The sequence below is a fragment of the Colletotrichum acutatum genome, assembly GCF_030867785.1.
Source record: "Colletotrichum acutatum strain CBS 112980 chromosome Unknown BDZ83scaffold_274, whole genome shotgun sequence".
Taxonomy (NCBI): domain Eukaryota; kingdom Fungi; phylum Ascomycota; class Sordariomycetes; order Glomerellales; family Glomerellaceae; genus Colletotrichum; species Colletotrichum acutatum.
Genome location: NW_026849268.1, coordinates 2,450 through 26,276, shown reverse-complemented (window position 1 = coordinate 26,276; position 23,827 = coordinate 2,450). Strand labels below are relative to the sequence as shown.

Below are 23,827 nucleotides of genomic sequence, written 5' to 3'. Positions count from 1 at the left end.
CACTTTCAGCGTCGAGAGAAGCGAGATCGGTCGCCAGGCTTCGCTATACCGTAGTCGCTTTTGTTTGGCTTCTTCAGCGGGATGATCTTTGCGTGTCGCCACTGCCTCGGCAACACCCCTTCATCCAGTGAGGTCTGGAAGAGTGTAAGCACCCTCTCCTTCACCACTGGCCACGTGTGCTTCCACACTGCCACCGGGCAGACCGTCCTCTCCGGGTGCTTTCCACGACTTTGCCGCAAAGAGCTGTCCTCTCTACTTCTCCCAGTGTGAGGTTAGGGAAGGTACCGGCGATCGTTGTGGCCGATCCCCCTCCTCCTCGATCATGCTGGGGAGAGGAGGGAAAAATGTGGAGAGCAGCTCTTCGGCCTGTTCTGCGGCGTCTCCCGTTTGGGAACCATCCGCCCTTTTAAGTTGAGGTATCTTGTCGAAAGATGCCCCTTTACTGGCGTCGAGATACTTCGCGGCCTTCCAGATATTGGCGTCGTCGGCCAGAAAGTCCTCCCAATGGCTCTTCTTCTGTTGTCGGATGGCATCGTGAATATTGCTTGGCTGCCGAGCGTGCGCGTTGCTCCAGTTCAGGTTGACTGTTACCTGCCCTTCTCTCCGCTCTCGCCCGGTTTCTCCAGTGGGTATGGATCTGCCGGAGCTGGGTGAGGTCAGCCGTCCACCATCTCTTTGCATACGGTGATGGCTTGGCCGTAGGTGTCAGTGCCTCTACTGCCTCGCACACCACAGACATCAGTCGATCCGTCTGTTGCTGCACCGTACCTCCTGTTGGCATTCGCCCTAGGTTTGCTTCTACTCTCTCATTGATTTGCTTCCATGGGGCGTTCTTGAGGAGGAGCCGTGGCCGGCTTTCCATCTCAGGCGCGGCGATGTCGAAGGTCGTCTCGATCGCCCGGTGGTCCGACCCGTGGTCCGTCTCGTGCAGGCCGCATCGTACCACCGTTCTTGCTAGCTCTTCGGACGCGAGGGATAGGTCGATCGTCGTTGCCGCATCGTTCTTCTCCCACGTCTTCGTGCCACGCGGAAGGAGGCTGCGGAGCGAGTACTCGCTCATTAGATCGATGATCGGGTCCGCCTCGCCCTGCCGGCCCTCCGACACATCGTCACCTCCCCACAGGTAGTCGTGGCAGTTGAAGTCTCCTACCAGAACCACGTCCACCCTCTCCCCTGTTCCTCCTCGGACATTCGTGATAGCTTGTCTCAGCAGGTCGCACGCCTGCCGCAGCATCTCCGGCCTCTGCACCGGCACGTACACCGACGCCACTATCAGTCTTCGATCCGGAAGCCGGACGATGGCCGCAGTGATATCCGAGGACGCTATCGGCAGCTGCTCTGTCTCTACGTCTCTGTTCACCCAAAGCAAACTCCTGATTCCCCATCTTCCTTCGTCCCTCCACTCCGTTGGTACCATCCTCGTCCACCTGCTATTGCCCATCGGAACCGTAATGACCTTACCTTCTATCCTCCGCGCCCATGGCTCCTGCACCGCTATGGCCGTGAAGTCGCGCAACGCCTCATCATTCATCAGACTTTCGTGCACTGCAGCCTGTTTCCTCACGTTGAGCTGAAGGATCTGGACCTTCCTACTCATGGGAACGCGGATACAGCTTCGGACAGTTCTTGCTGAACGACTCGTGCGGTCCGCCACAGGGCACACATGTCACGATCGTCTCACGGCATTCAGAGTGGTGGTGGCCTACCTTGGCGCATCGTCCACACACCCGGGGGTTTACGCACTGGTACGCCTTGTGCTTCGTGATCTGCTGGCAGTTGTAGCACTGCTGGGGGCGCGGCCGCCGTTCAAACGCCATCGTCGTGCCGGACTCTCCTCCAACGTGGAAGAAGCCCTCGGAGATCAGTCTACGCGCATCACCGGCCTTGGTCACGAACACGACCATGGACCCATACGCCTTGGGTATCTCTTTCTTGCTAAGCCAAGAAATCTTGGCAACCGTGGTCTCGTTTTCTCGGCTAAGTGCCTCCGCCGCTTCAGCCCTGACATTGCCCTTCTCATCCAGTACCTCAATTCGCTTCACGTTGTCGATCTTCACGGGATAGAGTTCGTCTCGTAGCACGCGTGCTCCACGGCCGAAGCTCTTCTCCGCGATCTGCTTGACATACCTATGCTCCGCATCGTCGCGACAAATGATCCGGATCCTATCCGCGTTCCTTGGGTCTACCGTGACGGCCAGACACCGCCAGCTACCCTGTCCGTCCAACGCGCGCATCTCCTTTTCCACCGCAGCCCGGATCCGGCCTGGGTTGAGCTTGTCGCTGCCTTCTTCAACTCTTGATGTATCGATCGTACAGAAGGGGTCGCTGCGGCTCGGCAGCGTCGCGTTGCCCGCCGTGGCTACCCGCGAGTCGCGACCTTGCCCACCTAAGCCGCTTCGCGCGACGTCCGCGTAGGACACACTTGGGCTGTTCCGCGTCGCAGCAACTGTTGCGAGTGCTTCGAGGTTTTCGTTCGTCTTGGCGCTTTCGTCCTCCACGCGTTCTTTCATCGCTTGCAGCTCTCCTTTGACGGCCTGTAGCTCGCTCTTGACTGTTTGCAGCTCCGAAGTGACCACGCGAAGCTCTGCCTCAACGTTTTTATTCCGTGCTTCCGACTTCTTCCACGCATCGAACATGATCTTGACCGCTGTGTGTAGCTCTTTGACCTGCTTGCCCATCGTCAGGAGCAGCCCTTTGTCGTCATCCTCTATGGGTTTCGCGCGTTCCTTGGCCAGGGTTGTGGCTCGCTTGGTCGTCGTCCGCCGGCCACCACCAGCAACCTCCGTCGCTCCGTCGGTCGCATTGTCGATTATATCTTGATGAGTCTGGTTCAGTTGGGCTTTCGCGGATGGCTTTCGCACCCTTCGTGATGGCAGGTCCTCGTCGCTCGCTGCCACCGCCTCCCTCGCAACGGTGATGGACGTCGAATCTGGCTCGAGATCCATCGCGTCGGGACGTGCGCAGAGACGCCACGCGGTAGATCGTGCTAGTGCCACGTAGCGCGTTTCGGAGCTTCTCGACAGCGCTCAACCCAACAACGTCGAATGATTCTTCACACAATCAAATATCGAAAATTCCCCAATCCTCTGATCAATACTACAGTAGAAGTCGAATTTGGTTTCCGTCTTTCTTTGTCGTTTACAGCAGATACAGTCTTGGCTGTTTGCCTAATCCAACGCGACCCACACAAACACGTTCCAGTAGCTCGCGCCACTTTCATCTGCCCATTAAGTACGTGATTAGCTAGTCATCTATATGCTGAATTGAGTGGAATAAGGCATTTTTCGAGCACTGGAACAATGTTGAATTGACACTAAACTAAATTCGGTGACTAGATACTGAACACTTTCATGCTATGAATACATTACTGCTGGGCAAGGACAAATGGGTTGTTCCTGCCTATCCTTCTAGCACGTTGCCCTACTAAGGTAGGTACCCATTCGAGTCTCTGGCACGAGGCTAAGTACTTTAGCGACTTATCCCCGTCACTTCACCCGTGACCTATATATAGCTGTGTTTATGCCTCTTCATCTTCGTCTTCTTCTCTGTCTTTCTTTACCTTCTTCGCGTTCAAATGTTCCTTCTGAGTCATAATGCCAGTCCGAAACGTGGCCCGTTTGCTGTTGACTTCGGCTGAGTTGGGCCTATTTGGTTCGTTAGAATAGGAAGATGTCTCCTCTGCCACTTTCTTCTTCCCCGAGCGTCTTGATTGGCTGTTTTCACCACTCCTTACGATCATATCTTCGTCATGATCCGCTTTTGTCCCTGGACTATCCGGTACTTTAGAGTAGACAGGACTATCCCCTGGAGACTCTGGCTTCATCAGACGCATCTCCTCCTCTTTTTCCTCCTGTACCAAGCGTCTTTTCCGGCTGACATCACCAGTTTTAAGCGATTGATCCTTGAGATCCTTCCTTCGTTTTTCCTGACTATCGAGTATATCATTGTAGATAGGGGAAGCAGGCGTCTCCTCTTCTTTTGCCGTATCGTTCAATCGTTCCTCTCGACTATTGGGTACATCTGTGTTTGAAGACATGATAGAAGTCTTGAATCAATCACATTATTAGCTCACTACTTAGCTTAGGCAGCCAGGCTGAGAAGTGACCCCTACCTGATCTATCAATTCAGAGCTTGTCTGTGACACTCCGAGGTTCTTGAACACAGTATAATCCCACGATGACACTGAATATGACCTTGAGATGGTCCAATTGCTTGATTTACTCAAGATTCAAAGCTAGAAATGGAGAAATTCTAGACTTCGGGTGCGTCAGTCTAAACTTGGTCGACCAGGATAACGAGTTGTGGCATATTGATGGTTGCAAGATGTCCTTATAGCATCTTCTCAATATCGTGTCCCCTGTTACCAATGGTTCTGAAATATCTTTCATCGTCTTTCCAAGACGCTATTACACTTGGATTTACCGCACAGAGTGCCTCCTTACCCCAGCATTGAGCTGTTTGCGCTCTTACCCCATAACCTCTCAAAGAAGGCTGCCAGCAACGTTCCGACTGGAGTTCTCTTTCAGCCTGATCAATAGGTAACTACGTATCTTTGAGAAGGGTTTGAGATCGTTCGCCCTCATGCCTGTCTGAATTAGTTGAATCATGTTTTCCCTGCCAATAAGGCCTTACCCATGCCACCTTCGGGCGTCCATTGTCTAGCTTCGAACTCCGAGCTTACATGCGTTGCGGAGGCTCAGAACACTCACTTGAAAATCATGTCGTCAACCACTTCTGGGGACTGTCTTTGAGACCAGACTCTTTGAACTCGGTCCTACTAGCATCTACAAGTAAGGTAGGGCAGATAGGGTTTCTGACTGCATGCCGCTCGGCATTATCTCAGCACCGGTTGTTCATCCTCTTTCACTATGCCCCAGACTCACCTTGTTGAGTTTGACACCATTCTATCTGCGTTGTTGGTTGAGTTTTGATACTTGATCTAGTCTACTATTCCGGCCTTGGCAAGCAAGGTGGTGATAGTCAAGGGCCTTCGCGCGATCCAGCGCCTTGCCCCCAACGTTGACTTCACTGTGTTTGAACCTTTGACCAGAACGCCCAATGTTTTGTCACAGCTCCGATATTTCAGGACTTATGTTCACTCTGGGTTATTCACCGGACGCTGACGGTGCAGTCTCTGTGCTCGGCTCACGATGGCTGCACTCAGCAATTTACCGTTGGATGTTGGTAAGGTCCCCTGGCCAGTCCAAGACATTTCAAGATCCCCACCCTACTAAGACTAGGTATCAGCGTTGGTCAGCAAAATGACCTTTCAAGCCTTAGGCACATCCAACTATAAGAACCAAGCGGTTTCCTGAAACACATGTCACAGCATCTTCCTCTCCACTCACACATATTTAATGGGCCATTCTCAACATCTCTCATTACAATGGTAGCTCCTACTCGGATACACTCTGACAATCTCAAATGGGATCAGTCTGAAGAACTCTTCGAACAAGATTCGGCCAGACTCCGCAAAACTTCACAGTTTGAAAAAGTCAAAGCTGTTGCAGAAACCACGTTGGGCACGTCTGTAGAGCGCGCACCACCATTGGTGATGGGCGGCTTCCACATGCTCTATCCCTTTCGACCACACGGCGGAAGTCCTTCCGCTAAGATCTTGGTTCGTGTACCATTCCCGAGTCAAGGCATTTTCCATGAAGAAATTCTAGCAATGGAGGTCGCGACAGCGAGATATATTGCCCAACACACTCAACTTCCAATCCCGAAGGTGTACCAGTATGGTGTTGATTCTAGATCAGGCATTGGTCCGTTCCTGATCATGGAAGATCTCGGGTCCAAAGAACTCGAGACCATGAGTAGATCTGTCTCTACGCCGCATTCCAACCCAGCCGTGCTCGATCCGGATATGCCCGAAGGCAAGCTCAAGAGTCTCTATCGCAAGATGGCAGAATGTGTGCTGCAGCTTGCGCAGCCTAGCTTTCCGTGCATTGGAGGTCTTGTCGAGACGAACCCCGGGTCAGGATCTCAGTTTGTAAGCGGACGGCCCATCACTTTGAACATGATCAACATGGTCCAACTGTCCAACATACCCAAATCCGCCTTTCCGCCTAAAGGTACCACGTACAAAACCACCAATGAGTGGTATGTGGTCTTGGCTGAGCAGCAAATGGCAACACTACTTTTTCAACACAACGACATGTTTTTGTCACGGGATGACTGCAGGACCGAAGTACGTCGCGCGTCAGCTTTTTCGCAGGTCGGCCAAACAAGGTCGACTGTCGAGTTATGGCTTTGCTGAAGATAACTGGTCCGCCCGCGCCAAGAACAGTCCTGCGACACTGCCGATGCCTGACAACTCGGGCTCGTTTCGCTTGTGGTGCGATGACTTTCGGCCGGCTAATATTCTTGTCAACGAGAATGATGATATCGCCGCGGTCTTTGACTGGGAATTCACGTTTGCCGGGCCGACGCAGTTAGTGCTGGATCCACCCTGGTGGCTTCTCCTTGATACGCCCGATTCCTGGGATAACGGGATCGAAGACTGGGAGCATAACTACGAGAAACACCTCCCAACATGGTTGTCAGCCTTACAAGAGGCGGAGGAAGAAATGAAGAATTCAGAAACGCCCTTTCTTCTCTCAGCGTATATGCGGGATAGCTGGGCTACGGGTCGTTTCTGGCTAAACTATGCCGCGAGGAAGAGCTGGGCATTCGATGCGATTTACTGGAAATATCTTGATGAAAAGTTCTTTGGCCAACGTGATCCGAACAGCGGCGTTCCCAAAAGCGAGCTGTGGAAAACTAGGATCCATCTTCTCAGCTCAGAAGAGCAAGCTGCCATGGAAAACATGGTGCAAATCAAGATGGAGGAGTCCAAGGAACGCATATTGATGGAATGGGAAGATGCAGAGGCAAAAGAACGTTTATCGTCTTTTTTGTTCGACTAGACCTATGCTTAGATACTTGTCAGACCAGACGTGATTGAATAAGGTACTCGGATGTAAGCACTTTGTGCTTAATTGTGGAATTATGAGCTCGCAAAGCAATTGGACGGATAATATTAACACCTTTCAACTTTTGTTTTCGACCGGGAACCTTCAGTATTGTTTTTGAATGTTTTTGAATACACAATGATCAGATGGAGATCTACCAGGGACTACCTTATTTCTACAGAATGTGCACGAAGAAGTCGGGGGTTGTCGTAGCTACACGACGGTCTTATCTCTGATTCCCATTCAGATGTCCATCAAAACGGGCAAGATCGCGCAATCCGCGGATAGTGGGGTTAGGCGGGGTTTCGCATTTGATCCAGAGAACCTTTGTAAGCCTTAGTACCGAACCGGTGTAACTCTGGATGGCAGGATCAACCCTTCATGGTTGCGGTTAGAGACATCGGCCGAACCTCGGTTAAGCCCAACGACCTTCCCTCCTTTATCTCCCATGGGATATTTGGGGATGGCGAAATGTGCAACCCTTCAAGACGACATTGTTGAACCCCAGTGGAACCCTTGGATGGTAGTACGCGGGCTGGCGTGCAGGCTCGCTTCAAATAACAGACAAAATGCCGGGTGCAATCTCTGGGGAGGCGGCGCCGCTGCTTCCCGGCTCGACAATCTCACATCGAAAACGTGAGCAGCCAGTGTCTGAGATGGTGTCGAAGATCAAGGAAGCCCTCTGGGGCCCGCCGTCGGTCGAGCGATCGCTGCTTATCAAGCTTGATTTTACCGTGCTCATCTACTTTTCTGTCGTGTGGTTTTTGTTCGGCGTCAACCGCGCGAGCTACAATACGGCGTATATCAGCGGCATGAAGGAGGACCTGAATTTCCAAGGAAAGGTGAGCGACTGACGACACTTCAACAAGAGGAACATCTAAAAGCTTGCATGTGAGATAGAATGACTGACTCGACTCTAGGACTTCAACTACATGCATACAATCTATCTAGTCACCTACGCCGTATTTCAAATTCCCTCAACTTCGCTCCTGACCATCGTGAAACCCCGCTACGTCTTCGTCGCAGCGAACACAGTCTGGAGCGTCCTCACCCTCGTCACATTCCGAGCAACACACGTCTACCAAGTTTTCGTCCTCAACGGCTTCGAAGGCGCTTTTTCAGCCATCGCATAGTAGGTTCTCCCGTGCGCCTCGTAAGTTTGCCTTGCTAACACCGCACCTCAGCGTCGGCGCGCACTTTATCTACGGATCATGGTACAAACAATCCGAGCTAGCCACCCGCGCAGCGGTCTTTTGCGCCTTTGGCAACCTCGGCAACATGGCAGGAGGTTGGATCCAGGCGGGACTTCTGGCGTCTCTTTCCAATGGCCCGATTGAGCCCTGGCGACTTATTTTCATAGTGGTTTCGTGCATCACCATTCCCTTTGCCGTCTTTGGTAGGTACCTACATGCTTTGATCCTCATGTTTGATGTGAAGCTGACATGTCGAAAGGCTGGTTCGCCATCCCTGACCTACCAGAGCATCGCGCAGCGAGATTCTTGACCCCGGAAGAGAGGGACCTCGCCGTCACCCGCCTCGGCAGAACACAGACAAAAGCATGGGATAGGAGCGTTTTCCAACGTGTCCTACTCAGCTGGCAGTTCTGGCTCCTTCCAACTGTTTTCATGCGTGAGTGTTCATGACTGCTTAGGCCTGAGTTGTTGCTGACATGCGCACCTAGTATACTCCCTCAGCGTCCAAGCAATAGGCAACAACGTCATACCCCTCTGGATGGCATCCCGGGGCTACTCCGTAATCCAGCAAAACAACTACCCGACTGCGACCTACGCCACAGGTATCGTCGCGACCTTCGTCTACTGCGCCGTCTCCGATAAGCTTCGCTCGCGCTGGCAGGCCTCGCTGTGCATCGGGTTCACGTTCATCGTCAGCAGCGCCATCTTGATCTCGGACCCGCCGGATGCAGGATACTTTTTCGCGTTTTATCTCATGGGCACAACATATGCACCGCAGGCGCTGTGGTACTCGTGGATGGCGGACCTGACGGCGCACGATCTGCAGCTGAGGGCTATCACGACGGGGTTCATGAACTCGTTTGATTTTGCGTTTGTGGTGAGTGGGCTACAGTTTCTTCTCCATTAGCATTTGTCTGGCACTGACTGATGATGAAACTTAGACGTGGTGGCCTCTGATCTTTTACCCCGTGACGGATGCACCGAACTACCGGAAAGGATACATTGCTAGCTTGGTGACGGGCGCGTTGACTGTGCCGGTGATTCTACTCATTGCGTATCTCGAGAGACGGGGGAGAAAACTTGGTAAAGTTGGCAGTGCTCACGATGAACACGTAGAGAGCCCGAGGGACTAGGTGCAGACGGAGAAGGTAGGCAGAAACTTACAAATGGTGCGGTCGCGATGAGATTTCAACAATATAGAGGACTTTCAACTAGGTCGGGCAAGTCAACGGCCCAGTCGTAATTGGTGGCCTAGATAAGCAGGTGCATAGACATCGATGTTTTCCCTAGGGAGTTGGGCAATCTGCAGCTTCCTTACGTCAGACACCATGAAACGAGAATATTCAGATGTAATACGGTATTAGGAAGGCACCATGAATGTGTGTGACAGCAGATTCGGGGGCTGAGGTGGTTTTATACTAAAGCAAAGCAATTTAACCATTTGACAGTGGAGACTCAAGGACTGGTGGAGGCTACTTCACAGATTCGTAATTGATGTATCCGTTTACTGTACAGCTATGGAATGCGTATGCTGTACCTCTCCCAAAAGGCTCAATCTCTCTAGAACGCCGTGTATATGTTACAGTTCCACTGCTTTTCATAATGTCATAATCTCATTACCATGCTGCCCACATCTGTGACCCCAAGGCCACGAGACGGTTGAAGAGTTCATCTCTCGAAATGATGGCAGTGAGATGGTACTCCTTGCCCATGCTGTCCGTCACGATCAGGCCGTCTGCAATCTCACGATCAGTAGCCCAGCCGACAAAGATCTTGGACTTCCAGCCAAGACCGCCAACTTTGCGAATTTGCTAGCGGATACACGTCAGTCGTGGCATGCCGAAACCCCGTATCGGAACTTCTCACCTCAATATCGCCAATAGTGACAGTCCATGTCGGACTCAGATCATCCGACTCCGTGGTCCAACTGAGCGCGGGGGTCGTAGCCGTAGTCGTGATATATGCGTGGCCCCTCTTACCCTTCCAGCGTGCCGGGAAGCGGACGGGACCCTTCTCGGGGTCGGGCGTCTTCTTGACGACGCCCAACCTGTCCTTTGCGTGTTTAGCGCCAACTTTGGCCTTGACCTTGTCTGCGGCGAGAGTGGTGTTTATGCCGCCCTTGGCAGAGCTCTTGATAAAGTTCATGATACGATGGCCCTTCTTCTGCTTGTGCTCTGCTGTTTCCGATTCAGCTGGCGCCAGTGCTGCTTCGTCAGGCTGAATGGCTTCGTCTATCTCTGCTTGATCGACGCCTGGTGAGTTATGAGCCAGTGCTTGGCGGCATACCATAATCATGAAGGACTTACCAAGATGCTCCAAGTCCTGGCCAGCGGTCGCATGAGGTTCATCAGGTGGCGGTACATCGGACTTTGGCGGAGGTGGGAGCGGGGCCTTGTTTCGCTCGCCAATGCGCAGGAGCGTGATGGTGACTTGGGCATTGGTGGGAATGCCCTTGAGAATGGTGTTTCGCAATTCAACATACTTCTGCCATTGAGGGTAGGTTCTGGACATACTTTAGACACGCGAGTAATCAACGTTGAAAGAAAAACTGACCGGTTGATAAACACCAGGCCTCTTTGGATGATGGGGTCTCCAAAAATGGTGAATCCAACCACAAACCCGGTGCCCTTGACCAGCATGTACGAGGTTGTAAACAAAGAGACGAGTAATAGTGGCAAGATAACGCTGGCAAGGACAAGACGAGGTCTCTGCTGGGGGAATGGTGGAGTTGGGCTCAGAGCGTTTCCGAAACGCTCCCAGGTATCGACGAACTGTGCATTCTGTCAATGACATGAACAAGTGACTTCCGAGTCGGAGTACTCACGTCGGCGATGCCATGCATCACAGGCCTAGCCTTGACCCAGACGGACTCGTGAACAGGCTTCTTGGTCTTGTCGTGGTGGGAAGTGGGTTCCTTGCCGTCCGTCTTATCCTTGGCATTGACAACATCTTGGGTAATGTTAGTAGGGTCGGGGACAGAAGAATCGTCGTGGGGATCGCCTTGAGGATGTTTTCCCGCCGCCGTGCTGATGATCAGCGATGAGATGCTGTTCACGAAGCTCGACGCCTCCTGTTCCACTGCCTCTCCAGCATGCTTCTCGGGTGCGCCGGTAATCGAGTCATCGGACGCGAGGACGCCGGATGCGGGCTTCTTGACACCGCCAGTTTTACTGTCGATGAGGGAGGCGGGGGCGGGAGGGAAACAAAAGTCTCGCGATTGCGGGACGAGGATGAGGACGATGAGGAAGCTGGCGAAGACAGGGACGACGTAATCGAAAATCCATGCGATGGAGTAGACTGCGAGGAAGAGTGAGGTGCGCTTGTATTCGCGCCATGAACGAAGACGGACAATGTGTTTCCAGAAGGAAAATAAGCCAACAACAACAGTCATGTACAAGCGCTCGACATGGGCGCGCAGTTTATCAGGCGAGAACTCCTCCTCATCGGCGATGTTCATATCCAGGTTTGCAAGCTGCCCGTCTACATTTAGCTGCTGATACGCGGCAAGTTGGAATGGCAAGCTCACCGGTGGCTCGGGGATCGACTTGACGTGAAAGATTTGCTAGAAAAGTATCAGTATCCCCACGAATGGCATAATTCAGCACAGAGTTCGTTCGGCTCGCTCTACCTTGTCAAATCGTCGAACCAATATCCAGAGATCCTCGTTGCTCAAACCACCAACCATGGGCTGCGCAACCTTGCTAGGTGGGTTATTCCATCCCAAGTTCTTCACTTCAACATGATCATGGTCAAGCTCGGCGTGCCCCTTCTCCTCGATCGGCTTCTCCTTGGCAGCCATGTCTGCCAGGTGATGGCTGTCTGTTGGTCTCTCCTCCTCGTGTGCCTCTACTATCTCCGGTTCCTGTCCCATCGTCGACTGGCTGGAGTATCCATAGCTAGATTGGCTCGCCGGGGTGTCTACACCGGGGTCTGAAGTAACAGGCGGAGGGGGCGGTGCTGTCGTTGGCGGAGGTGGAGGCGGTGCGTGTGAATCCATCTCGTCGGTGTCGCTAGGTTTACCCTTGAACATGATTGCTGCCGCTACTGTTCATGGGCGAAAAGGAGCGATAGGATGGACGTTCGACTGCGAAGCGGGGGACCTTCCAGCTTTGAAGTCGTCTCGAGGTTCATCCGCTCGTATGGGGCTACGAAGCTGAGACAGCTGGAAATCATGATTTTGGGAGAAAGCTGGCACGAGCAGACAGCTGGAATGCAGCCGCCGCCGACGTCAAGCGCGTATCTGCTCGAGCTAGGTACTTACCGTATTTGGGTAGGTATGCATGACGTCACGGGCCGCGCATCACTAATTGGGTGCCCCAAGGCGATGATCGCGATCGTCAACCCACCAGTGCACACGGAAGATCTCCACATGGGTGAACACATCCATGGATGAGCTACCTTAGCTGTACGGCAAGACGGGAAGCAATGACACCTGTTTACCGCACGATTGGGTGGCATCTTCTGCTTGGCCTGCCGTTTTGACAGCTCCGGGCTCGTGTAGCCACATTCTGTGTGCAGGCGAAGGGAGGGAGGGCGATCCGGACCATTCGATCCTTAACTCGATGGATTGCGATCATTGGCTCTGTGCAATATCCTGTTTGCCTAGTGCTTTCTTGGGTCTGGACCATTCTGTTGGGAGCACCACTGAACATGACCTGAATCTGAGGTACCCTCAGCTTGAGGATTTGTGCTGATATCAGTAGAGCCTCGACTTTCTCTCTTTGCTTTGAGTCACAGTCTCATCATGGCCATGAAACTCTTACTCACGTCTTACTTGGGGCTTCTCTGCTGCTGCATGTTTCTCACCTCATTGAAGTTGGCTACCTCAACCCATCGATATTTGAAAGCGATTCCCCTGTTAGGTCTCACGTCGGCTAGCACAGGCTCCCCAGATCATTCACTCAGCTCAGCGCTCACCTTGCTCATCTAGGCTGGACTTGGCCTACTGACCACGATGAACAGCTTCTGTTTCATCATCTCGCAAAACCCGTAGTAGCAAAGCCACTGCCGCCTTTCCGTGAAATGGGTCCTAGCCTAGTGGCAACGGCCATGATCCCCACATCCAACCAAGCCGGACTCCGCTCCGGAAAGTTATCACCTGAAGAAAAACCTCACGATGCTCCACTCTAGGGCTTTATCTTCCCTCACCCGCGCCCTCTACCTCAACCACACCGATCCAAGGATATCCAGGGATCACTATCGGAAGGGTGGCCGAGTTGGTTATGGCGCCAGGTTAAGGTCAGCTTAACATCTGTTTCCTGGTGGGGCAACCCGCGCGAGTTCGAGTCTCGTCCCTTTCATTTTGATCTTTTTTGAGGCTGATAACCGTCGTCTATATTTTTTGTCGCGCCCGGAATGACTCAAGTTGCGTCTTGTGATCTAACAATGGGAGAGAATTAGCTGACACCATATGTAGATATACAGACAACGTAGTGGTTGCATGGGCAGGAGCTGCTGAGGTTCCGGATCCAAATGAGCATGCGACTGTCTCACCATTAAGAAGACTCATGAATATGGCACTGATCTCATGGTGCAGACAAGGACAGGCGAGAAATAATAAGCATTGTATCAAAACTTTTACTTCTTGTAATAAGTATTACTCTATACTGTAATCATGCGTAAAATCATCATCTATTGTTCATCACTTCTAGGTCTACGGACTTTCCCACCTAGTATCCGGCCCACCAAGTGTAGTTGTTCGTCTGCTCAGCAGTGTCCCAAACCAAGGGAACGCTGGAATCCTCCGGCCTCTCAGGCCACGCCTGCGCAAGGCCAGTCCAGACCTTGACATCCTTCCAGGTAGCCTTGCCACCCTCAGCAGCAAAGAAGGTCAACCCCGTGCTGTCGTTGCGCGAGGGGTAAATGCGCGCCGTCAGCGCAAAGCGCTCGTTGACCCAGATCTCGAGCAGAGAGTTGTCAAGCACGACGTGGAAGTTGAGCTCCTCCGTGACGGTCGCGTTGGCGCCCTTCTCGTGGATCTGGTAGGGCTCAAAGTGGCCGACGAACGTGGCGTTGTTGAAGTTGGGCAGGAGACTGCTGTGCGTGCGGATGACGCTGATCTCCGAGGCCTCGACGTCGAAGTTGATCGTGGTGTACTCGGCGGAGTCAGGGCTCTGGGCGAGGATGATACCCGCGGAGCCGCTGAAGTCGCTGAGGGTGGCAGTCAGCTCGTAGGAAGTGCCGAGATCAGCAGAGGCGGTCTTGTTGGTGTCAGTGAGCTGGCCGATCTCGAACTCGTTGATCTGCGCGCCCTCGCGGAGGAGCTCGAGGACGTCGGGGAGGGGGCGCATGCCGAGGGTCTGCGCGGTGTGGCCGTTGCAGCTCTCGATGCAGGTGCTTCCGTCCTGCTGGGTGCCGCAGTTCTGGACGCCCTTGGTCTCCTTGATGTAGAGCTCCACGGGGAGGTTCATGGAACCCTGGTAGCCCATCTGCTTGGAGGTGTTGTAGCCGTAGTCGCCGAGGATATCGTCGTTGGCCCATCCCCACATGACGCGTCGGTCGGCGTTGCGGGTGTCCTTCCAGGTGGCCTGGGCGTAGGAGATACCCCAGTCCAGGGCGGCGCCGGCGGTGGGCGTGAACTCGACGGAGCCGTTGTCGCGGCGGGCAACGTCTCCGCGGTTCCACAGAGCCCATTGCTCCTTCCAGTGCTGGGTTGTGTTGCCACCCTCGGCGCCCATGGTAACGAACCAGGCCTTCTCGTCCGAATCGCCGACGGGGAGGTCGAAGAAGCTGCTGACTTCAAAGTTGTAGCCGTAGGATCCGGTGATGTCGGGTGCACCGAGGGAAGAGTTTGCGGCGGGCTCCCAGAGGGCGCCGAGGAAGGTCCACTGGGTCAGGTTGGAAGAGGGCGCGGAGTAGAGCGGGATACGGGGGCCGATAAAACCGGGGCGGGCGGCGCCGGGGAGCTGGGCGGGGACATCGCCGGTCTTGAGACCGGAGCCGAGAACCATGTAGTAGTGGGGCTCGCTGACTTGAAGGAGGATGTCGAGCTCCGTGGAGGGGAAGAAGCTGGGATCTCTCCAGCCGGTGACGTTCCAGCCCTCGGGAGGTCCAGAAAGAACGGTGCCGACTTCGTCCCAGGTGGAACCTCCGTCGGAGGAGGTGTACATGGCCTGCACTTCGGTGCCAGTGATGTACGGCTGCTTCCAGTTCGTGGGCAGGTAGTGAATACCGGTGCCGAAAGTCAGGAGTGTGCCATCGCTGGCACCCTCAATGTTGACGGGCTGTGTGGTGCCGGTGAACTGCGAGAGAGGGCCGGACGCGTACTTGCCAGAGGCGAGCGATACGGACGAGTCGTTCTGCCAGTCGCGAACGTCGGTCCAGTGGAAGAGGTCTTTGGAGACGGCATGGCCCCATGAGATGTTTCCCCAGTTGACGTGGTTGGGGTGGAACTGGTAGTGCAAGTGGTATGTCTCCGTAGCCGGGTCGTAGACGGCACCGCAAGGGTCGTTGAGCCAGCTGTGCGGCGCGAGGTAGTGGGAGCGAGGCCTCCAGCGTGTGAAGAGGGAGTTGTTGCTCGCGGTCGCGAGGTACTCGGGAGTGATGGTCGGGACGCTGGCAGATGAAGCCGGGACCGCGACAGCGGCGAGGGAGGCGATGGCCGTGAAGACGGCACCACCCTTGAGGACTGACATGCTGTGCTGCGATGGATAGTACTGGTAGACACGCCGCTTGACCTCCAAGATCTCACCAACGCAGGCCCTCAAGGCGTTCATCTTATATATCGGCTACGCGCGCTACGCCCGCCAGTACGACGATCCGACTGGACCGGGGAAGCTGTCATTCGGAGCTCTCGATACAACGTCAGCCAGGGCAAAGCCAAGGTAACCGCTCCGCAGACGGACCAAGGGTAAGGAGTCATGATCCCTGGGCGTGTGGTTCTACTGAGGCTCGGCGGAGACGGATCATGACGATGATGGTTACGAGAGTAGAGCAAAAAATCAAGAAGCAACTAACAGAGAGAGTTTCTTGGACTGTCTTTACGGGCCGAAAAGAAACCCCAACCACTGGTCTTGGCCCCACGGGGGTTGGGTCAAGCCTTGCGTGGGAAACGAAAGAATTTAGGTAGGCAATCCTAGAGATTGGGGAAAGACTGGAGTAAACGCGGGGCGGCCACGCCGGTGGTCCAAAGCAATTTGCAACTTTTGGAATCAGGTCACGCTACTGACCCCAGCGTTGGTGGGTTTAGTGGCAGATTGCTCTTCAAGTAGCAAGTGGGAAAATGCGGGAGTTGCGGAGGCGCGGGGGTTCGCCCGCGGTATTGCTCGCTGAAACTCACTATGTGTTTTTCTAGATGGAGACAAGAAGAGAGAAACAGAACGGCCTGGGCCGCAGACGCAGCTAGATGTAAGCTATTGCAAAGCTCTTGGTGTTATACCCAAACTGTCGGCGACTAGGGCAGGTGTGCAGAGTTCAACGCTTGGAGATAGCCGCCGGTCTCGATATGTTGCAGACTCGCCATCCGAGTGGTCGAGCGGTCCGACAAGCTCGCAGCAGCGGCAGCATCAGCGTCGTAATGCAGCATGCAGTGTCTCTCTCGAAGCTGGATACCAAAGGCAGAAAAAGCGTGGCAAGCGAGGGCCGCTGGGCAGAGATCATCGAATTGGCGCATGATGTCGTGGGGAAAATGGTAATTACTACGGCACTTTGCTCGCTGTTACCATTCCATGGGTGCGGAGGGAGGGACAAGGTTTAATGGCCGAGAGTATCGCCAGCTGTGCCCCGCAAACCACAGGATGATGGGTTTCCCCGATCTGGTGATGCTGGGATATGGTCTTCTTTTGGCTCTTTCAAGCGCAGGTCTCCAGTAGTTCTGTCACTTTTTGTCACTTGTGCCCTTGCCAACCTGGCCCTGCGTACTCTGCTACTCCGTAAGGTCGCAAACCCATTCGCTTAGTTGCTTGCTTTCCGGTCAAAGCTTCATTCAATTCCTTCCCTTCTGTGAGTTCGGATGAGTCTCCCATGAACCATGACGGAGGTCAATGGGGGCCAATAGACTTTCTGTGGAGGATGTGAGATGACTTTGCGGAGGTATTGTGGGGAAACAAAGTGGAATGACAGAGTCATTTGGGGTCATGAGCAACGTAAGATTTCTTCTAGAACGAAATTTGGACTTGGGAGAGCTTCTGAGAGGTCAATCCCATTGCCTATTCTCGCTGAATTCTAAAGATGGTGCCATCTAGCTCGGAAAACGACCGACTAGTGGGGCTTACAGTATCTACCCATTTGCCGACAGACCGGACATCTTGACGAAAAGACATTTCATCCGACGCCGAGCCGCAGTCGGTTAATTAGCTTCGCAGTCGACGCAGATGCACCTCCATCTGTCCGTTCCGTCGATGTCTCCAACCGTACTTCAGCTTTCATCCCATTGAAAGATGTTCAAATTGGTCTTAGAGAGACTTATTTGATGCTTCTCTTCAGCCACAGTCCAACTCAGGAGCGGGGCAAACCCTCAGCCACCGGACGGCCCGGACTCTGTAGCCCAGAACACCCAGCTACAGTGCACTACGCCAAAGGCCGATTGAACGCCAAAGTACGGTCTGCCTTTACTGGCATTTTACCCGAAGTTTAGACAAGCCGGTAAACGAATCAGGATACGCAATAATTCTGCTCGATTTGAGCGATGTAAGAGACGTGTTCGCAGGGCACATACCTCGCAATCAAGACCGTCAGACTGCGTAGATTACCTAAATGAACTCTGAACCTCATAGGAAATCATACGGTCCGAGGAAATATCAAGTACAGCTTGTGATGGGAAAACAGTACTACTACCCAAACTTATGGCCGCCCTGATGTAAAGAGTCAGTGTACTTACACAATAACATGGTGATATGTTCAGAGTTGAAGAGTTTCCGTTTCGAAAGACACAGCAGCTTCTACCGGAAGACTCTTCAACTTGAAGTTCAGCAGCCATGGTTCCAAGTTTCCACATGACTGAGGTACTCATGGATTTACATAATAAACGAAGACCTATCTTGATCGCTACTTAGTACTCTCAAGGTACCATAGCATTCCCCGGAATGGTTCCGCATAAGCTTTGCGTCATGAGGAGGCTTGTAACTTTGTTCAACCTCAATACACTTAAGAGATACGGATTCCGGGGTTGGAGAAACACCATTGCAGAGGGCTTCCCCTCGGTATTCTACTATCTTTCATGATGATTGAACAGTCATGGATCTTTGTCTTGAACCTCAGTAAGAACTTGAAGTAGAGGGATACCATGCTGTACGCTTAGTGGGGTCTTCACAGAAATAATAATCGTCACCAGTTTCTCATCGGCCTGGAACAGCTCGAAAGGATTTCCACGCGAGAACGAAATCCCGGTCACAGGTGAAATGCTTGACAGCATTCTTCTGCAACTATATTGATGTCCAGATCCATTTCTCGTTCGTCGGCTGATTGGCAAAAAGGACACGAAGAGGTCCGTTGCTTCAACGAGTGTGCCAACAGGGCAAAAATGTAGGGAAGAAGAGAGTCCATTCTCTAGTGAACAAATAAATAAGAACCAGCAGGAGGCGAAACCGCTGGAACGGGTCAAGCATGAGCTCCGAGTAATGGTTAGAATCCCAGGTGAGAAATTGGTCCTGGTAAAGTGAACAGAGAGCAAACATTAGACGCGTCAATCAAGCGTTGAGGAATCTAGTGACAGCGGCGCTGATAATGCAGACTCACGGCGAGCTTGTGCCTGAAACTATGAATGAAGCCCAGGAAGCTGAAGAATACACGCTGGCGACGCGCATGAAGGAACGACAGTCGATGGTTTCCACAAAGTCGAAAGTCAAGAGAGGTCAACAGAGGCGACAACGAAAAGACAAGACGCAAAGAAAGAGATAAGAAATATTCTTAATCATCTTACCAAATTCTTTGAATATTAGCACAGGACAGCCAGTTAACAGTCTTACAAGAAAGAGGACTCATGCAACATATCCCTCGAGGTCAACTGGAGCTATTACGGGAGATCAAATATGTTCGAGATGAGCTCAACATCCTCGACCACCCTTTTGGTCAATAGAAGCTCGTCCTGCAACACTTCAGTCGCATCATCAAAGAAGAAAAGGCTTTCTGGTCGATATCACAAAACGACGGATATCGGGCATTCCGAGGCAAGTCTGATTCCACTATGCAGACATGGATTGCCTATGCCAAACAATTGGATAAAAAACGCAAATGAGAGAGTATATCGGCATGCAATAAACATGCTGACTTCCAAACGGTTATGTAGCTCTACATACTAAATTATTCTTTCTAGCTTAAGGATCTCATAGACCTTGAAATCAAAGAGGCAAATGCTTTCGAGGCTCGAAATACGTGTGTTTCGGGAAACACCATCACTGTGTTCACTGCCGTGACCATCAGTCTCCTTTCAGCCTCGTTTATGACTACTTTGCTTCTTGTTTCTATTTCGAAATTTCTCTCCATCAACAATGATGAGATGGAGTTTGCCTATGCTCTCGAGAGTACTGGCACGGAAACTCTTGAGTCCCCTAGTTTCCAACTTGATGCTTACCTACGGCATTTTACAATGGTCACTGCGGTCGCCGTGGCAGTCCTGTTCATCGCTTTTGCTCTCTGTGTCAACCCGCACAATTTTCGTGATTGCGAAGCTGAAGCCTGATGCTTCGGCCTATTCAGGAAGCGGCAAGGTTACCATATGAAGCTGAGCAACTCGTTCCACTTTTTAGCGAGCTCCCATTCCAAGGCTTCTGGCTTATATTAAGACACGTCCATAAGCTGTTCAATTGGTTTGCCATACTGGCCTTTCACTGTCTCCTTATATTATCACTTGTGGGTGTTAGCTATCGTCGGATCTTTGTGTGGCTTCGAGGCTTTGGGGGACCCAGGAGAGAAGCAAGAGATCAAGGGACAGAACATTGAATGAAGGAGTCACTACGTCACTGGACACATCTTGAAGAAATGAAAAAATCGCGAACGCGGTGTAGAGGGAGACGTCGAGGGACAGCGTGCAGAGGAGGTTTGGTCGGTGCAAAACATGTTCAGTATTTGTGTTGGCTAATTTGGGAAATCTCCAAGGGGTTTAGAGTCTTGCCGTGTGTTCGTGGACTGAGCTGCGCGGATTCACATCGAGTGTTACTTGGAAGATCGGGACGTGTTCATCTGCATAACAATATTGTTAACAAAAATGGCTTTGGGGGGGTTGGTAAAGCTCTCATCTATGGTTGGCACACAATGTCAAAGACATCACAGTGCTGAGCATGCATGCAGGATGCCCTTCAGAGACTTCCATCAGGAATACCAAAGTGCAGCTGACATTTGTAATTGGACGCCGATGAGGGCTCCGTTCTATGCCCTGATAATCACTCGCTGCGGGGATGCCCCTCTCACTCACAAGACAGCGGGAACTTGCTGATAACACTGTCATGCCACATGTTGAGTCTCTTATTAGTTGAACCTGAAGGTTCAAGGGCACTTCTCACCGCCCCTGGATTTGCTTCCCTGCATCATTGCGTTTCCTGCCCTTGTCTTTGAAGAAGTGAAGGGGCTAATGCTATCCAATATGGATACAACTCAACTCCAACAACCCCACCATCGCTTGCCTGTCTTCTCCAATTGACGTGCCCGTTCTCATGACTTCCCCTGTCCTTCGGGTCAGATCGGCGTGTTGGCCCCCGTGAATGGGCTAATTGGTGCAACCGTGCCTTGGAAAGTTGTCGGTTTTCGGGTCAATGAGGGCGAGGGGTGTAAACCTGCTACCAAATCCTCCAGCGAGCTCCGATTCCCCTAGTGTCAACCAAAGCTAGCGCGCCATTCCCCAGATTTCACCCCGCCCCCATGATCCGAGTGTGGGACGGTGGAGGATCTTTGCGGGGATAAGTGCGGAAATCGAGGATAAACCTCGCTTCTCATGGAGACCTTCTTTTGTTTCCTCCCTCTTATGTAGTGTACAACACCCTTGAGCTGCATAGTTTGGTAGCACCGCCGCCGCTCGTTCGAAATCTGTCAGTCTTGACCGCAATCTTTATGCTCATTCGCCCGGTCTAAGCGCGCGCAACCTTCTTTCAACTACAACCGAAAGTTGAACCAAGATCCCAACCCGAGGTGTCATCGGTCAGCGAAGATGGGTGGATTTCGTGCGGTCGAGGATCGGCCAACGCCGAAGGAGGTGTACAATTGGCGTCTCTATACAGAGTCTTTCATCATTGCGATGGGCTCTTTGCTGTCCGTCCCTGCTTCATTCTCCGGTCTAACTCTAGGCAGCCCCTTAGAGAATGTGCTAATTCGGCTTGGACAGCTTCGGATATGACTCCGCTTTCATTGGAACAACTATTGCGCGCAAGAGCTTCGTCTATGAATTTGGCATCACATCGTTCACATCCAAGGAGATATCTTCCAATATTACTTCAGCCTTCCAAGCCGGCGCATTAGGGGGCGCGCTTATGTGTTTCTTCAGTATGCCCTCATAGCCCCCGTAAACGTCAGACTCCATCGTCAAAGCTAACGCCTGTCATCCATAGTCACGGAGTATGTTGGTCGCAAATGGGCACTCATCATTAGCAACATTGTCTTTCTTGCTGGCGCTATCCCAATGGTCGCTGCGACGAACGACCTCGCATACATGTATGCTGGCAGAGCACTCACCGGCTGGGGCTGTGGTGTGATCACGGCCACGGTACCTTCCTACATCGCAGAGCTATCGGTCCCTTCAATCCGAGGTATTCTTACAGGTCTTTTTGAGGTTACGTACCAGACAGGATCTTTGATCGGCTTCTGGATCAATTATGGCATCAATCAGAACATGAGTGCCACAAGCTCAGCATCGTGGCGCGTGCCCATGGCTGTTCAGCTCATTCCCTCTGGAGCTTTATTGATCGGTGGATTTCTGCTTCATGAGTCGCCCTTGTGGCTTTACCGCAAGGGGCGCGAAGAGGAGGCGAATAAGAACCTTGTTGCTTTGCGACACTTGCCGATCGATCATCAATACATGCAAGAGGAAGTGCAAATGATCCGCGCCAGACTTGCTGAGGAAGCCTCGGTTGCGGCGACTTACGGCGGCGGGTTCTACGCCTACATCCGAGGATCGCTGCACGAACTTTCGCGAAAAGGAATGTGGAACCGTTTGCTCCTGGTCTTCTGCGCGTTTGCTTTGCAGAACATGTCCGGTGCCGCGGGTGAGTTTGTTGCTATCATCTGGTTGAGCCCACTACTGACAAGCTATAGCTATTAACTACTACTCTCCCATGCTCTTTGGTTCCATTGGCATCAGTGATGTGGCCCTATACACGGGCATCTATGGTCTGGTCAAGGCCGTCGCTTCCATCATTTTTTACGGTGCACTTATCGATATTTGGGGAAGACGGAGACCGACGATCATATCATCTCTGGCCTGTTCTCTCTGTTTATGGTTCGTCGGTGCCTACGTCAAGGTCGGCAATCCGGCACCCATTATCGTTGCTGGTGGAAAGCTTTCCGCCTCGACGGAAGCTGGCGGCCGCGCTGCTACCGCCGCCATCATGATCTACTCAGTATTGTGGGTTCTTATTCGCAAATGAGAGATAACAGTAACACTAACTAGTACAGCTGGTCGTTCGGTCTAAATGGTATCCCATGGATCGTCTCCGCAGAGATTTTTCCCGGTGCTCTCCGCAATTTGACTGGCACCTTTGCCGCTTTCACCCAGTGGCTGATCCAGTTCATTATCACAAAAGCTCTTCCGTACATCTTCAGTAGTCTCGATTATGGTGTTTGGTTCTTTTTCGCATGCTGGATGCTCACGGCCACTGTCTGGGCATTCTTCTTTCTACCCGAAACAAAGGGTGTCACAATCGACCAGATGGATGTTCTATTGTAAGTTCATCGAAATGACTCCTCATCTCTGCCTGTCCCGGCACTGACAATCCTATTTAGTGGCTACGAAGGTGATCGTCGAGCCCAAGCTCCGGCTCTAAAATCCGATGATGCGAAGAGCGTAGAACAAGATGTAAGAGAAGTTGATGAGACGGGTAGAGCTTGATACTCGGTTGACAGAAGCCTTGAGATTTGGTCAAAACCGTTGGCTGGGGTAGACGGTGAATCACCTGCAATGATTATGACATGCGTCTACCAGAGGTTCTGCTGTTGAATGTGGTGTTTGAGTCAGTCTCATGGAAGAGGGTTACATTGCCCTTCTTTCTTAACAGATACCTATCAGTCCAGAGGCTCATATTCCTCTCGACTCAAACCATTTGAAGCAAAACAAACATAAGCAGCCACATTATCCATGCCGTAATCGTGTATCAGATATTCAGATTCAAATGATTTTTTTTTTAGCTTTCTGCTATGGTAAACACCAACACTCCTCATTATGCTAAGCTACGTCGGCCTTGCTGTGCTGATTATCTGCGGAGGCAAAGCCAGAAAACGAGGATAGCCGGGTCACATGAGACTCTATCATGAATGTGTGTGTAACAGTAATCCCCCCGCCCAGTGATAGAGAACTGACACGATCAGGTGCTTGGGCTTCTGCGTGAGCCGAGATCTGCGCCTGGTCACTTTTCCGCCGCAAGGTCTCAAGGCCCTCCATTTCCCAGCTAAGGCTGTCATCCGCATCGCTGTTGTCTGTCATTTGTTTGAAAACATCGCTCCGGCTAAGAGTCGTGCGTGCATCAGAACGGTTGCGTGTGGTTGCGGGGCCTCTTAACGTTCTTATTGTCCTTATATGCCCCGTCGCAACAGTCCTCCCGT

At 52.4% G+C, this 23,827-nt stretch overlaps 6 protein-coding genes and 1 non-coding gene across 7 annotated transcripts; 4 read left to right on the top strand and 3 right to left on the bottom strand.

Annotated features, from left to right (window-relative positions):
• Window positions 1-3,053: 3,053 nt before the first annotated feature.
• BDZ83DRAFT_644770 (uncharacterized protein) lies at window positions 3,054-4,112 on the bottom strand. Its single transcript, XM_060509780.1, has 3 exons — window positions 3,473-4,112; window positions 3,336-3,428; window positions 3,054-3,231 (listed from the first exon to the last, which is right to left on the bottom strand). The coding sequence occupies exon 1, from the start codon at window positions 4,034-4,036 to the stop codon at window positions 3,518-3,520; it is 519 nt and encodes a 172-aa protein (XP_060357354.1). The 5' UTR covers window positions 4,037-4,112; the 3' UTR covers window positions 3,054-3,231; window positions 3,336-3,428; window positions 3,473-3,517.
• A 1,274-nt stretch (window positions 4,113-5,386) lies between these two features.
• On the top strand, window positions 5,387-6,908 carry BDZ83DRAFT_725070 (phosphotransferase; the record flags this gene model as incomplete). The annotated part of the gene is given in 2 exon segments (XM_060512713.1): window positions 5,387-6,201; window positions 6,218-6,908. The coding sequence occupies 2 exon segments, from the start codon at window positions 5,387-5,389 to the stop codon at window positions 6,906-6,908; spliced, it is 1,506 nt and encodes a 501-aa protein (XP_060357353.1).
• A 614-nt stretch (window positions 6,909-7,522) lies between these two features.
• BDZ83DRAFT_758839 (major facilitator superfamily transporter) lies at window positions 7,523-9,279 on the top strand (the record flags this gene model as incomplete). The annotated part of the gene is made up of 6 exons (XM_060515098.1): window positions 7,523-7,795; window positions 7,874-8,085; window positions 8,138-8,349; window positions 8,406-8,582; window positions 8,635-9,023; window positions 9,088-9,279. The coding sequence occupies 6 exons, from the start codon at window positions 7,523-7,525 to the stop codon at window positions 9,277-9,279; spliced, it is 1,455 nt and encodes a 484-aa protein (XP_060357352.1).
• A 483-nt stretch (window positions 9,280-9,762) lies between these two features.
• On the bottom strand, window positions 9,763-12,017 carry BDZ83DRAFT_595136 (uncharacterized protein; the record flags this gene model as incomplete). Its single annotated transcript, XM_060506769.1, has 7 exons — window positions 9,763-9,957; window positions 10,013-10,381; window positions 10,508-10,649; window positions 10,700-10,917; window positions 10,971-11,618; window positions 11,673-11,708; window positions 11,775-12,017. The coding sequence occupies 7 exons, from the start codon at window positions 12,015-12,017 to the stop codon at window positions 9,763-9,765; spliced, it is 1,851 nt and encodes a 616-aa protein (XP_060357351.1).
• Window positions 12,018-13,347: 1,330 nt separating this feature from the next.
• BDZ83DRAFT_t338 lies at window positions 13,348-13,446 on the top strand. The gene has a single exon. It is a non-coding gene; the product is annotated as a tRNA-Leu (tRNA).
• Window positions 13,447-13,815: 369 nt separating this feature from the next.
• On the bottom strand, window positions 13,816-15,780 carry BDZ83DRAFT_595144 (glycosyl hydrolase; the record flags this gene model as incomplete). Its single annotated transcript, XM_060506770.1, has 1 exon — window positions 13,816-15,780. One exon carries the CDS (start codon window positions 15,778-15,780, stop codon window positions 13,816-13,818), a length of 1,965 nt encoding a protein of 654 aa, XP_060357350.1.
• A 5,708-nt stretch (window positions 15,781-21,488) lies between these two features.
• Window positions 21,489-23,117, top strand: BDZ83DRAFT_772539 (general substrate transporter; the record flags this gene model as incomplete). Its single annotated transcript, XM_060515387.1, has 5 exons — window positions 21,489-21,556; window positions 21,622-22,275; window positions 22,325-22,634; window positions 22,685-22,951; window positions 23,012-23,117. The coding sequence occupies exons 1-5, from the start codon at window positions 21,544-21,546 to the stop codon at window positions 23,115-23,117; spliced, it is 1,350 nt and encodes a 449-aa protein (XP_060357349.1). The 5' UTR covers window positions 21,489-21,543.
• Window positions 23,118-23,827: the final 710 nt, after the last annotated feature.

Coding starts and splice junctions, on each gene's coding strand:
- BDZ83DRAFT_644770 (XM_060509780.1), bottom strand. CDS start 4,036: ATGTCTTCAAACACAGATGTACCCAATAGTCGAGAGGAACGATTGAAC.